Source organism: Neomonachus schauinslandi, chromosome 11, assembly GCF_002201575.2.
Source record: "Neomonachus schauinslandi chromosome 11, ASM220157v2, whole genome shotgun sequence".
NCBI lineage: Eukaryota > Metazoa > Chordata > Mammalia > Carnivora > Phocidae > Neomonachus > Neomonachus schauinslandi.
The window spans coordinates 13,719,774-13,734,144 of NC_058413.1; the positions used below are offsets into that span (position 1 = coordinate 13,719,774).

General features: G+C 37.6%; 2 protein-coding genes across 2 annotated transcripts; both read right to left on the reverse strand.

Moving 5' to 3' along the window:
- Positions 1-3,675: 3,675 nt before the first annotated feature.
- Positions 3,676-6,308, reverse strand: LOC110576105 (olfactory receptor 5L1-like). The gene is made up of 2 exons (XM_021685198.2): positions 5,400-6,308; positions 3,676-3,747 (listed from the first exon to the last, which is right to left on the reverse strand). Exons 1-2 carry the CDS (start codon positions 6,306-6,308, stop codon positions 3,676-3,678), a joined length of 981 nt encoding a protein of 326 aa, XP_021540873.2.
- Positions 6,309-11,074: 4,766 nt separating this feature from the next.
- LOC110575796 (olfactory receptor 5D18-like) lies at positions 11,075-12,016 on the reverse strand. The gene is given in 1 exon segment (XM_021684829.1): positions 11,075-12,016. A coding segment is annotated over 1 exon segment (942 nt).
- Between the last annotated feature and the right edge of the window lie 2,355 nt (positions 12,017-14,371).

Genomic DNA, 14,371 nt, shown 5'->3' on the forward strand with positions numbered 1-14,371 from the left:
AGCACCTGTCCAACTCAAAATGAACTATCAAATAGGCATGTGTACATTTCAGCATGCTTAAAACAAAATTTAATTACTATCACTTCCTACAACTTATGCCTATCCTATGATCCCTGTCTTGGTATACATCTCCACCACCTCCATTGCTAGTCCAAATAAGAAACCCCCTTTAGCTCAAAACTAAACAGAGCCATTGATTCAATCTGTGAAATGTGGCAAATATCGAATGTCTCCTTGTCATCACTGATATTCCATTATTTAATGTCACCCCTCATTTTCCTCAACTTGAACCTCTTAATTGGCCTCATTCTCTCCAGTCAATTCCCATCCTACTTCCAAACATGATCCAAAATGTATCCATAAACCACTGTAAGAGTTACCTGTATAAAATAGATTTTGAATTGTGTTGCCTTCTTAAACCCTGAAATTATTCCCTGTTCCCTACAAGCTCAGCATTTAAATATACTCAGTTTTCACATATATTCCCATTTTTATCTCCTATGCTCCATCTCACTCCAAACACTTTGCCTTAAAAAAAGTGTTAATTGGAGAAAGAAGCATCTCAGATCTACTAGTCAACTCTTTGAAACACTCCTTTCCTGAAATATATATGGCATCCTCCTTAGAAAATATCAACTGTCATTGAGGGACAGCCCATCTGTTCCTGTCTATGAATATAGAGCAAGATTGCCGATCGACCTAAAAGTGGAACAATGGCCACTGCTATGAAGGCGAATGAAAAAAAATTACACCAGTGGCTAGAAAGGCAAAGGTGGATGAAAATGCCTCTTTTTTGTGTCATTCACTCTTTTGGAAATTATGAAAAACAACTATCAAAAGGTAGGCATGAAAGAAAGAGGCTCCTCTTTAGGGACAATGTTTAAATAAGCTTGGGGTCTGAGCCATGGAGAACAACCACTCCTTTGCTGAAGTTATTTTCTACCAAATCCTTTATTTCTAATCACAGAAGTAGAGGTACTGAAGAAATCCATTTATATAGAGAATATTTACTTGTAATAATCTTTCAAGGATGTTATATGCTTTAAGACCATAAAAGACTTCCAGGATTGAAAAATGAAATATGAAAGTCAGTGGAACAATAGAAGAGGAAAGGAATACAAGATAAAAAATTAAGAAGAGTCCAAAGAGGAGCCAAATAATCTGTTCTTCTATGCAACTGACAGGTGAGAACGAAAATGAACTCTAAAAGAATTCAGCAAAATTACCTCTTCCTGTAGTCAGTTTTCTATAGTGAGCCTTAGTTTCTACCTTTGTAAACCATTTTTTCTGTTCCCTCAAAGCCACTCCCTTAACCCTACCCCAGTCCTGTTACCTGTGTATTGATAGCTGTTCGTATCAACACATAACCATAGAATAGACTAAATAATATGGTATACAAATTGGATGAGTCTTAATTTATATCTCAGTCTGGTTAACTTTAAAAAAATTAATAGGCAATGAGCACTGTGTTTATAGTTAGATTTCTAATCAGAGTCCAATAATACTGAAGGTTGTCTTAAGAATATCTCCATTAAATGTGCTTTTATGTTGGTGGTGGTGTTTTTGTTGGAAATGCCTTGAGAATTAAAACCTGTGTTATGCTAGGCATATGTATTCTCAAAACATCAGTTTCTTGCATGTAAAAAATGATTATAAGATGAGCACTTAAAATCCTGTTCAACTCTGATATCCCAGGATTATGTGAAGAGCACTTACCAGATCTCTTTCATTTACCTTCTTATGACCCTGTTGTTAACATCAGTTAATTTTTCACTGAAAAATCAGTGTTGACAGTTAAATATTTTAAAAAATTGACCCATTGCAACATTTTCCATAATCCATTCAGGCAGTCCTTTTGTTTTCATAGAAGAAATGTGTGCCTCCCTTAAGAAGGTAGTGGTTCCTCAGGATAATGCAAGACCTTTTATATTTTGCCTCAAGTCTTTTGAGGTTAGCTCTCAGATCTCACTTAGGATCCTAGGAACTCACAGTCTGATATGCAAATCCCAGTGGGAAAAGATATGTGAGCAATTAAACAGTTCTACTGAGGAATTGATTAAACACAAAATGAAATGATGAAATGTGTTTTTCTACATCTTGAGGATGTCTCACAGAAAAATATATTTTTTAGTTTTGAAATGGTAGATTATTATATATAGAATTAGATTATATTATTTGCTGACTAAATTGATTTAACCAGCTTAGAGCAATTTATCAAACAACTATCAGAGTATTATCTTATGTAGTAAGATAGTAAAATAAACTAGAAAGAAGCAAAAATATATCTATCTGGCTGTTGAAAATTAGAAGACCTTGAAAGTTAAATGTCAGTGGAAAACCAGTTATGAATGAAGTTAATGACTCTGATATGTGCTATGTGTGCATCTATTGTAAGTGGAATTCTGACCATCCAAGGACAGAATAGATCAGAGAATATTTCTTTAATGAATACATCTATTCGGCGCAACTGGCTGGCTCAGTTGAAGAGCATGCAACTCTTGATCTCACGGTCATGAGTTCAAGCCCCACGTTGGGAGTAGAGATTCCTTAAATAAATGAACTTAAAACATACATCTACTCTGTGAATATGTATGCCAGGTGACAAAACAGAAAAGAGAATAACTTGCACTACACATTTAAGAACTTTGTCAATGCGCACCTGGCTGGCTCAGTCAATTAAGTGTCTGCCTCTGGCTCAGGCCATGATCTTAGGGTCCTGGGATTGAGCCCCACTTCGGGGTTCCTGCTCAGCGAGCAGTCTGCTTCTTCCTCTCCCTCTGCCACTCCCCCTGCTTCTGCTCACTCTTTCTCTCTCTCTCAAATAAAGTCTTTAAAAAAAAAAGAATTTTGTCAAGTACAGAATAGTGAATGAGAGATGGTAAAAGAAACAACATAAGCAATTGCATAAGTATTGGAAAGTGTGTGGCATGACTGTAGACCTGAAAATGAGATTTCGAGACAATGTGTTGCCTCATGAAAAGAGATAATGCTAGGTGTGTGTTGTGTGTGTGTGTGACCAAGAGTGCCGAGGTGGAGAAACTCTGTTCTAGTTGGAGAACCAAAAGAGAAAGATGTTTCTATCACCTTCATCTTAAAATCCAAAGTCTCGTGGGTGATGTGGGAAATTTACTCCATTTAGAACATCTGAAAAGCAATACAGAGCCATATTTTCATCATACGCATAACATTATTCTATTCGTCATTATTTATTCATTTATTAAAAGAAATAATGAGTAGCTGTCTTTGCTGGAATATTTCTAAATAACTCTTGCCCTCAAAGATGTCTTTTTAAGAAACATTAGGAAGTATGAATTTTATAAGCCAGGTTTTTGCAGGTATTTTTGTTATTATGTTTAAGTTCAGTGATAACTCTGAGACTGGCCGCTTATCCCCAGGTCATATTTAAGAGACTCGAGGTTAAGCAAGTTTAACTATCTTCCTCAAAATCACTCTTCAGGGTCTGAAACTAGACCAGTTCTTTAAGAGTCCAATGCTTTTCATACTTCACTAAAGCAACAAAGACCTATGTTACTTTAAATAACCCATCCCAATAAAGATATAAACAATAACTAATATAAAATGAAATCCTAAGAAAGTGAGAAAACAAATGAAGTGTTAACATTGCAGGAACACAGGAAAAGTAAATCACACTTTGGCCTTTAAAAGGTGGATGTGTTAATTCCCGGAACCTGTAAATGCCACCTTATTTGGAGAAAGGGTGTTTGCAGATGTGATTAGGGTAAGGATCTTGGTATCAGGGGATTATCCTAGATTATCTGGGTGGGCTGTAAATGTCTTCACAGGTGACCTTATAAAAGAGAGGGAAGCTAGGGGCACCTGGGTGGCTCAGATGGCTAAGTGTCTGTCTTCGGCTCAGGTCATGATCCCAGTGGTTCCCTGCTCAGTGGGGAGCCTGCTTTTATCTCTCCCTCTGCAGCTCCCTCTGCTTGTGCTCTCTCTCTCTTTGTCAAATAAATAAATAAAATCATTTAAAAAAAGAGAAGGAGGGAGGCTGTGTGTGTGTGTGTGTGTGTGTGTGTGTGTGTGTGTGTGTGTGTGAAAATGTAGGAAAGATGGAGAGTAGAGAAGTTTGAACATGCCAGTCTTGGTCCCCACAAACTTGGATAAGGGAAAGTGTTATCCTGGAGAACCTCCTGGCCCAGTGACAGTGATTTCAAATTTCTGCCCTCGAGAACTGTAAGAGAATAAAGTCTATTGTTTTAAGCCATCAAATTTATACTATTTTTTTTTCAGAAGCCACAGGAAACTGCAATCCATAGGTTGAGCATATAATAGACTTGAAAATATAGTAAATGACAAATAATATCAGGCAAAACAAAACAAAAAATTCAACAATACCCCAGAAACTTAAGAAAGGTAAGCCATCAAATATATGATCTACTTATTTAATCAAGAAATAATATAGACTAGAGAACAAAAGGTAAAACTAAAAGTAACGATAGTAATATCGGCAAATACCTCATTAATCACTTATAATATACCATATATAGTGATAAGAATTTAAGATACATCATTTAATTTTCATGGATATCTTATTAGAAAATTAGAGTATTATCTCTATTTTGTAGAAGAAAAAGTTTTTTTAAACTTATTTGTTATTTTATTGACGTATAGTTGACATACAATGTTATATTAGTTTCAGGGGTACAACTTCATGATTTGACAATCCTGTACATTACACAGTGCTCACCATATAAGTGTGGTTATCATCTGTCACTACACAACATTATTATAATATTATTGACTGTGTTTCCTTTGCTGTACTTTTCACTCCTGTGACTTATTTATTTTATAACTAGAAGTTTGTGCTTCTTAATCCCCTTAAAAGAAGTTTTAAAAGTCCTAAGATTATAATATTGCAATGGAAAAAGTAATTAAAAAAATGACTGAAAATTCTCAGAAATTTATTTATTAAAACTTTTATTAAACTTTTTATTAAAAACCATATCAGACAGATGTACACTTATTCCATGTAAAAAATGAAATTAATTTAATAAAAAAGGTTGCATGCTTTAATGATGATGAAAAGATATGTCTGTCGATGTGCACTTTGTGAGAAATACATTGAAGTTATCTCAAACCAAGATATTGAGTCTAACAATACCACCCCAAGCCCTTTCAAAGCAATTAGAGATTGGAGAAGAAGAGCAAAGGCACCAAGTGCCTTTGAATTATCTATAAGGAGATAATATATTGCTTAATAAGATAAGCAAGTGGAAAACAAAAAAGAATGCATAGTGCCCCAGCTCATAATATTCTTCCCTACTTTACTTTTTGTTCACATCCGCCCAAAATCAGCCCCTCATTAAAAGTCTCTGATGAAACTCTGAGTCTAATTAAGAAAATAGTTTTTCAAAAGGTAATCTAGATCTCAATACTTTCTTGAGAGCTTCTTTCACATCCTTGTTCCTCAGGCTATAGATGAGGGGGTTCAGCATGGGGATCACTATGGTGTAGAACACCGTGGCCACTTTGTCAGTCTCCACACTGTTGCCAGAACTGGGCCGGCAATAAATGAAAAGAATTGTTCCATGGAAGACAAGGATGGCTGTGAGGTGGGAGGCACAGGTGGAAAAGGCTTTGCGCCTTCCCTCTGCAGAGTGCATCCTCAGGATGGTGATGAGAATCAGCAAGTAGGAAGTGAGGATGATCACGATGGTGGTCATCTCATTGAAGGTGGCCAGGATGTATAGCAACAGTTCATTAATAGAGACATCAGAGCAAGCAAGCGATAAGAGAGGGGGTAGATCGCAAAAGAAGTGGTTAATCACATTTGATCTGTAGGATGGGATCTCAAGAACGAAACACAAGTGGATCAGAGAACACACCATCCCACAGAGGTAGCAGCAAGACATGAGCTCCATACAGAGATGCCGGGACATGGTGACCATGTACAACAGTGGGTTGCAGATGGCCACAAAACGGTCATAGGCCATCACAGCCAGCAGGAAGACCTCAGTGATTGCATAGGTACAAAACAAGTAGAATTGCACCATGCATCCCAGGAAAGAGATGGCTTTGTCCCTGTTTAAGATATTGGACAGCATCTTTGGCACGATGATCGTGGAGTAGCAAAAATCCACAAAGGATAAGTGGCTGAGGAAAAAGTACATGGGAGTGTGAAGTTGAGAGCTGACCTGAATCAATGCAATCATGCCTAGATTTCCCAAAACAGTGACGCCATAGATGAGAAGGAACACCAGGGAGAAGAAGACTGTCAGCTCCGGGGCATCTGCTAATCCGAGAAGAATGAACTCTGTCATGAAGGTGCAGTTCTCCTCCCCCATGTTCCCACTTTATTGAGCATAGAGAAAAATATTAATAGTTACTCTCCATTATATGATTCCAAATCATTTTTTGACTGTCTCCTAAAAAAAAAGACATGATAACAAATAAGAAAGTTAATGTTTTCAGTGAAGAAACAGGACATTGCTTTCCTGAAGTTTAGGAAATTTGCAGGCATTGTGGCGAAGATGCATAAGATACCAGTTTAATTCACAGGTCACACAAAAACAATCACATCCATAACAGCTTATATGATCCCTTAAAGGAGTCCTACACAATTCAGAGCTTGAAACTGAGTCATTGGAAAGACATCAAACATTATTTAATTAGCCATATTGTTTTATGAAACTGAAATCCCTCTTTCTTGGCAAAATGTTTAATGAGTACTGAAAATACTGAGATCTCGGGAAATAATTTTTAAAAATACACAGCATTCTTCTCTGTTTTCCACTGAAATGATGAAAAGTCTATGTATTGAAGATTGTTAATCCACAAGTGTTCATTTTTTATCAGTATGTTTTAGATGGAGAAGTAGCTTTTATGCTCCATACTAGCTTTTTTCCTATAAAATTAACATAGTGATTTTGTTAATTAAGCTATCCCATGCCAGCCATTGTTCAGGGAATTGGCACTTGGATTCAAACTTCCTCTAACTATGACTCTGAAGCCTTATAAAGACCTAGATGACAAATACATTCACTGCTTTAAATCCATTTGAAGAAGCAATCAGAGATGTACATATGAAAGTATTAAACGTTTGCTGCTGCATTGTAGTATTATTTATGATAGTAAAAGTCAGAAATCAAGTGTCAAACAAGAGGGAAATGGTCAAAGCTATGGTACATATATATTATGGAAAACTATGCAGCTATTAGGGGATATTTTTGAAGAACATTTAATGACCTGACAAATAACTATGATACAACGGTAAGTTAAAAAATAGTAAGCCATGGGATGCCTGGGTGGCTCAGTCGGTTAAGCGTCTGCCTTTGGCTAAGGTCACGATCCCAGGGTCCTGGGATCCAGCCCCACAATGGACTCCTTGCTCAGCGGGGAGCCTGCTTCTCCCTCTCCCACTGCCCCTGCTTGAGCTCTCTCTCTCTCTCTGACAAATAAATAAATAAATCCTTAAAAAAATAGCAAGCTAGATTGCACAGAGAGAATATTATATGTATATACATAAGTTGCTTTGCATATTTAACCCTCACAAAATCCATGAAAAGTGAATATTTTATTCTAATCATTTGAGAAAAAATGCAGAAACTTGCCTTAATTCATGACATGGAGACACGTTGGTTATTCCTGGAGGAAAGAGTCTACACTAAAATTCAATGCAGTCAGGTATTTCCCCTTTTTTCAAATGACTTCAAAGAGATAAAGCATATGTGCCTTAAGAAGTCCCAGTTGAAATCTTGAAGAAAATTGAGTAATAAAGATCATTTGTTAAGGATCTGAACAACTGAAATAGGCTTGTTTTTAAGAGTTCTACTATGTAAGTCACAACTTGAAACATTTCTAGTTAAGGACAGTATCTCAGAGTTCCAATAATTGATGTCACAAGTAGTTGAATAATTTGCAAGTTAATGCAGGGGTGATATAAGGATTGCTAGCCTATATAATATTCAAGACTACTTTTAAATTTCAACATTTTATCCTGGTTTTTAAGACTTAAGAGGTGGTCTGTAATGGATTCAAATGTTTCATTTGTAGTATAATGAAATGTTTACAGAAAGATAACTTTTTCATTAAAAAATTTTTAGAAATGTGAAAAAAAAAAGAAATCCCAGTTTGAAGACAAATAATTATTCTGATAATATGATTTCTCTCTTCGATGAGTAGTATAAGTGAGTTGTCTCTTTCTGAGTTCAACATAGTACATAATCTTGAAAACCGGGACTGTTTTCCAGTCTAAAGGTGAAAAATCAGGATTTTGTTTATTTATAGAGAAGTGGTTCTTAACCAGGAGAGATTGTTTTTTATGTTCAGTTAGCCAACATGTAGTACAACATTAGTGTTTGATGTCGTGTTCAACGACTCATTAGTTCCATGTAACACCCAATGTTCATCACAACAGGAGAGATTTGGATTCCTCTGGGACTTTGGTCTCTGTCTGAAGACATTTTTGTCTGTGACGATAAGAAGGAATGCTAGTGACATCTAGTGGTCAGAGATCAGGGATGCTGCTGAAGACTCAAAGATGCACAAGGCAGCCCCACCCTAGCCTCCCCCCCCACACATACCAACTACACATGCAAACACAAAAATAGTATGTGGCCCAAAAGGTCAACAGTACTAAGGTTGAGAAGCCTGCTATGGAAAGACATTTCTAGGTGTGGTCCCCAAGACCAAAATAATTCCTCTCCTTTCTGCTTCAGAGGTGATCCCCATGTCTGTGTCCCTCCACAAAGTCCTGAGGCCCCCTTCCTGCAGCTCTCAGCATCAGAGTGACTGTTGGGAATTTCCATGTGGTCTTTTCCAGGTTCCATGGATGAGTCAGTGTGAGCGAGGTGGAAAGAAGATTGGGGGGAGACCAAGTATTCTTTCCAACTTGCTTACACCCTTTTCCCTCTTACACCTCTTACCAAGGTATTTGGTCCTGCAAATTAGACTGTTTCCATCCCCCATTGAGACTGTTTCTCAATACACAAAGAAAAAACGTTTTCATAAAGAAGGGATCCAAACACGGCATTTCTTAAAATACTCTCTAATTAAGAAAGAGCAAAACACAGATTTTTATAAATATGTTTAATACTACGGTCCTCCTCTACTGTTCCTCCTTCTTGTATATGTGGCTATAATAACTTACCTTATGAGAAAAAAAAAAGAGAGAAAAAGCTTCTAGCTCTGAGAAAATATCATTTAAGTCCATTCCCAAGAAAAGAGAGTAGAGCCCAACTAACCTGTGGGTGAATATCGCTTCCTCTGTTTCTGAAGTTGCAGTCATGGAAAGGCTTTATGTTTTTGTGTGTACATATCTCTGGGACTCATGTTCCTTAAGCCTCCCCAAATAATTACTGATCTCTGTGGGGTATAAATGAGATATCAAGAAAACCATACTATCCTGAGACTCAAACAACTAATGAGCTCTATGAAGTATAAACAAGGAGAAAAGCTATCCCAGCTTGGTACATGTTATTATTATCCAACAAGGTTCCTTTCAGAGTTCATGATAAATTGCAGAGCAATGTATCCTGCATCCTAGCATTGCTTGGAGAACTGGGGATCATACTGTCATTATGATATATATGAATAGGTCTTATAAACTTTGCCTGTGTTTTACTGAAGAGCTCCTTCCTGGAAGGCATGGGGTCTGAAAAGTCAAACCAGAGTTCTGCCAAATACCAGAAATGGGTGGGAATAATGAACCTCCTTTACTGAGACTAGTAATAAATGCTCACATATACTGACCACTTTCTATGTCCTAGGCACTATTCTGAATACAACTATTAACACATTTTGTCTTTATAAAAATCAGTGAGATTGGGGCGCCTGGGTGGCTCAGTCGTTAAACGTCTGCCTTCAGCTCGGGTCATGATACCAGGGACCTGGGATCGAGCCCCGCATCAGGCTCCCTGCTTTGCGGGAAGCCTGCTTCTCCCTCTCCCACTCCCCCTGCTTGTGTTCCCTCTCTCGCTGTCTCTCTCTGTCAAATACATAAATACAATCTTTAAAAAAAAAAATCAGTGTGATCACTACAGTTATGCACCTTTACGATAAGGTGACTGAGGTACAGACTGTTGTAACTTGCCCAAAGTCACAGCCAAAATCATAGATAAAATCAGGCCATATGCTGCTTTTAAATCTGTGCCACCCATATGACCAGGTGAGGAAGAGCAGACCTTCTGACGGTGCCAGGACGGCATCTCCCTGCTGGACTCCAGAAGCCGTTAAGCAGGATTGGCTCTAGGATTTCTCCCAGGTGTGCTGTAGAATGCCTCCTAAACCAGTAGGGTGCAAACCACTGCCTGTGGTTTGTGTCCTTGCATATAATCACACATTTCAAGAACTCCATGGATGTAATTAGTTACAGATAATCAGTTTTCAAATTTTCATTAACTTACATGCATCTTCCTAAGATTGATTCATCTGATAATTCCCTGAGTTTGAGGCATGTTTCTGGGTGTCCTTTTTACCTACCCCTCATACCCTGTTGTCTCCTAAAACTCTGTCCATCCTGTTATCCAAAGCCAAGTTCAAACAATACCTAGTTTCTGAAGGTATTTTTAAATACACCACTCTAAAACCCTAAAATGGACTTGAACTTTTCTTTCTTTCAAACACAATGGCCTCTTTCTTCACTGCCCTACTGTCAACACAGGATTTTGCATTCCTTGAAGATGAAGACTGTGTCTCATTTTAACTTCTACTTCTACTTTTATGAGATAAATTCATGTGTTTATTGATAGCCTAGTCTATTCCAGGTGGGTTATAAGAAAGGGGAATGAAATTAATGTTTACTGAGATTATACAAAGTATTCCAAATGATATCTATATTATCTTTTAGTCTTCACAATCAGATTGGGAGCTAGTTTATGTTACCACAATTTTGTAGATTAAAAACCAAAGATAGGAGAGATTGCTGATTTTTTTTTCCAGTAAGCAAGAGACAAGGGTAGTGTCTTTGAATCAAAATCCACCCCATTGTACATTACCTCGTCATTAATTTTAAAGATATCTTTACAATCAACCTTTATGGGCACACTTTATTTACATTTCAGGGATAAATGCTACTAACATTTCAGGGATAAACGCTACTAAAATAACATGCTCAAAAAGAAAAGACTTCAGTGTCCATTAACTTGCTGACTGTACCCTTGACATCCTTATTTCTCAGACTGTGGATCAGGGGATTCAACATGGGGATCACCACTGTGTAAAACACAAACGCTACTTTGACTGTGTGCCTGGAGTTTTTGGAGTTAGGCACACAGTAGAGGAAGAGGATGGTCCTGTGAAAGATGGTGATGGCGGTCAGATGGGAGGCACAGGTGGAGAAGGCTTTGTGGCGGCCACTGGCTGAACGCATCTTGAGGATGGTGACAATGATAAATACGTAAGACAAGAGAATGATGAGCGGTGTGCTGACCTCATTAAAGGTGGCAAAAATGAAAAGCAGCAACTGACTGATGTAAGTATCAGAGCAAGACAGGGAGAGCAATGCAGAGAACTCACAGAAAAAGTTATTGATTGTGTTGAAACCCTGAAAAGATAATTTGATAGCAGAGCATGTAAGTATCAAAGACCATGCTACTCCCTATGTATATGATCCGACCACCATCATGGCACAGAGTTTCTGGGACATGGCAACTGTGTAGAGCAGAGGGTTGCAAATGGCCACAAAGCGGTCATAGGCCATCATAGCTAATAAAAAGGATTCAGTTACCACAAAGGTACAAAAGAAAAAGAATTGTACTACACATCCTGGAAATGAAATGCTTCTGTCTTCTATAACCAGGTTTTCCAGGGCCTTGGGAGCAATGATGGAAGAGTAGCAGACATCTACAAATAAGAGATGGCTGAGGAAGAAGTACATGGGGGTGTGCAATTTGAGGTTAATCTTTATTATAACTATCATCCCAATATTCCCTACAACAGTGACACTATAGATGGCCAGAAAAATCAAGAAGAGGGGGACTTGCAGTTCTGGAAAATCCGAGAAGCCCAAGAGAGTGAATGTAGCCCCACTTTTATTTCTCTCTGACAGTAACATGACGGTTTTTGTTTGTCAGAATCTGAATCGGTCCTGAAAACAAAAATATTAAAGAGAGTGAGGCTATGAGAAGTTTGTTTAGCTACCCTTTAGCAAGCCTGGAAGAGGAAGCAAAATATCTTTTCATAATTTCTCTATGCCATGTGTTTATTATGAAGATATGCAAATGTCTAAGATTTTAAAACATGAAAATCATTTTTAAATTTTTCTTTAAGTAAAAAAGCAATACAATTATGGACTTAAAAACTTATAAGTTCTTAACTGTAATGTTTAATATTTACAAATAAGAATATGAGATAAAGGGATTTATGGTTATTTTAAATCAAATCTTCCTATAACACTTTCAATTCCTCTTGAACATTATAAGTTCATACAAAGATATGGCTAGCATAATATGATGACTGATTATGTCAGTCCTCTAATCAGAACAGAAATGAGAAATTTCCAAACAAATTAATTTTTACATCACAGGTTCATACTGTGACATTAAGAATAAACACCCTCTTTGACCTTGGCCACAGAAACTTCTTGCAAGACACATGTCCTAAAGGCAAGGGAAACAAAAGAAAAAATGAACTATTGGGATTTCATCAAGATAAGAAGCTTCTGCACAGCAAAGAAAACAGCCAACAAAACTAAAAGGCAACCCACACCATGGGAGAAGATATTTGCAAATGACATTTCAGATAAAGGGCTAGTATCCAAGATCTATAAAGAACTTCTCAAACTCAACACCCAAAAAACAGATAATCCATTCAAGAAATGGGCAGAAGACATGAACAGACACTTCTCCAAAGAAGATGTACAAATGGCTAACAGACCCATGAAAAAGTGCTCCACATCACTTGCCATCAGGGAAAGACAAATCAAAACCACAATGAGATATCACCTTACACCAGTTAGAATGGCTAAAATTAACAAGACATGGAACAACAAATGTTGGAGAGGATGTGGAGAAAGGGGAACCTGCTTACACTGTTGGTGGGAATGCAAGCTGATACAGTCACTCTGGAAAACAGTATGGAGTTTCCTCAAGATGTTAAAAATAGATCTATGCTACAACCCAGCAATTGCACTACTAGGTATTTACCCCAAAGATATAGATGTAGTGAAAAGAAAGGGCACATGCACCCCAATGTTCGTAGCAATATCCACATTAGTCAAACTGTGTAAGGAGCTGAGATGTCCTTCAACAGATGAATAAAGAAGATGTGGTTCATATACACAATGGAATATTACTCAGTGAACAGAAAGGATGAATACCTACCATTTGCATCAACATGGATGGAACTGGAGGGGATTATGCTAAGTGAAATAAGTCAAGCAGAGAAAGACAATTATCATATGGTTTCACTCATATGTGGAACATAAGGACTAGCACAGAAGACCACAGGGGAAGGGAGGGAAAATTGAAAGGGAAGAAATCAGAGAGAGAGAAAAACCATGAGAGACTCTGGACTCCGGGAAACAAACTGAGGGTTTCAGAAGAGAGGAGGGTGGGGAGATGGGGTAACTGGGTGATGGGCATTAAGGAGGGCAGGTGATCTGATGAGCACTGGGTGTTAAGCAGCTTATGAATCATTGAACACTACATCAAAAACTAATGATGTACTATCTGTTGGTTAATTGAACTTAAATAAAAAAATAAGAATAAACACCCCTAACACTTTATATTTGTGCCTTTATTATTAATTTCATATAACACTTTAATCTTTTTCTTTCTGACTCAGTAAATCTGATATCAAAATAAATCTTAGGGTTTTTTCAGAGTAATCCTCTCAACTAGTGAGCTCCTGTCAATCCTTCCACATTGCTTGATGGATAATACAATTAGAATAGATGATAAAGATAATCATGTCTACTTCCTTATTCTAGAGGTGACAAAACAGAAGCTGGAGAAACCTTGACTTCCCCAATGACATGCGAATAAGGACCAATCTACACATCTGGGACTAGAGCCCTGATTGGAATCCCAGCCATGTGTCCATTCCTTCACATCAGGCTCTGACCCATGTTCTAGGTCTAGATACTAAGATATTTCCTTTATTAATGATCATACCATATCTGGACCTATGGAAGAGAGTCTGCTGACAGTATACAGACCACAGAGCTCCATTAGAAAGCAGCCTCAAGATGAATGAGAATGGGATTTAGGGAAATGTTCTCTCCCAGAAATAACTAAGTGTAGTAAAGACAGACTTAGGAACTTTCCTTGCCTAGGACTCTCTTTCTCTCTCGCTCTCTCATCACATCTCCTCTCCCTTCAAGACGTGGAGGATATTCATTCTGTCCCAGTATTATCTGTAAGGAGAAAGATTAAAAAACTTGAGGTAGTAATGCACTATAAAGACATTT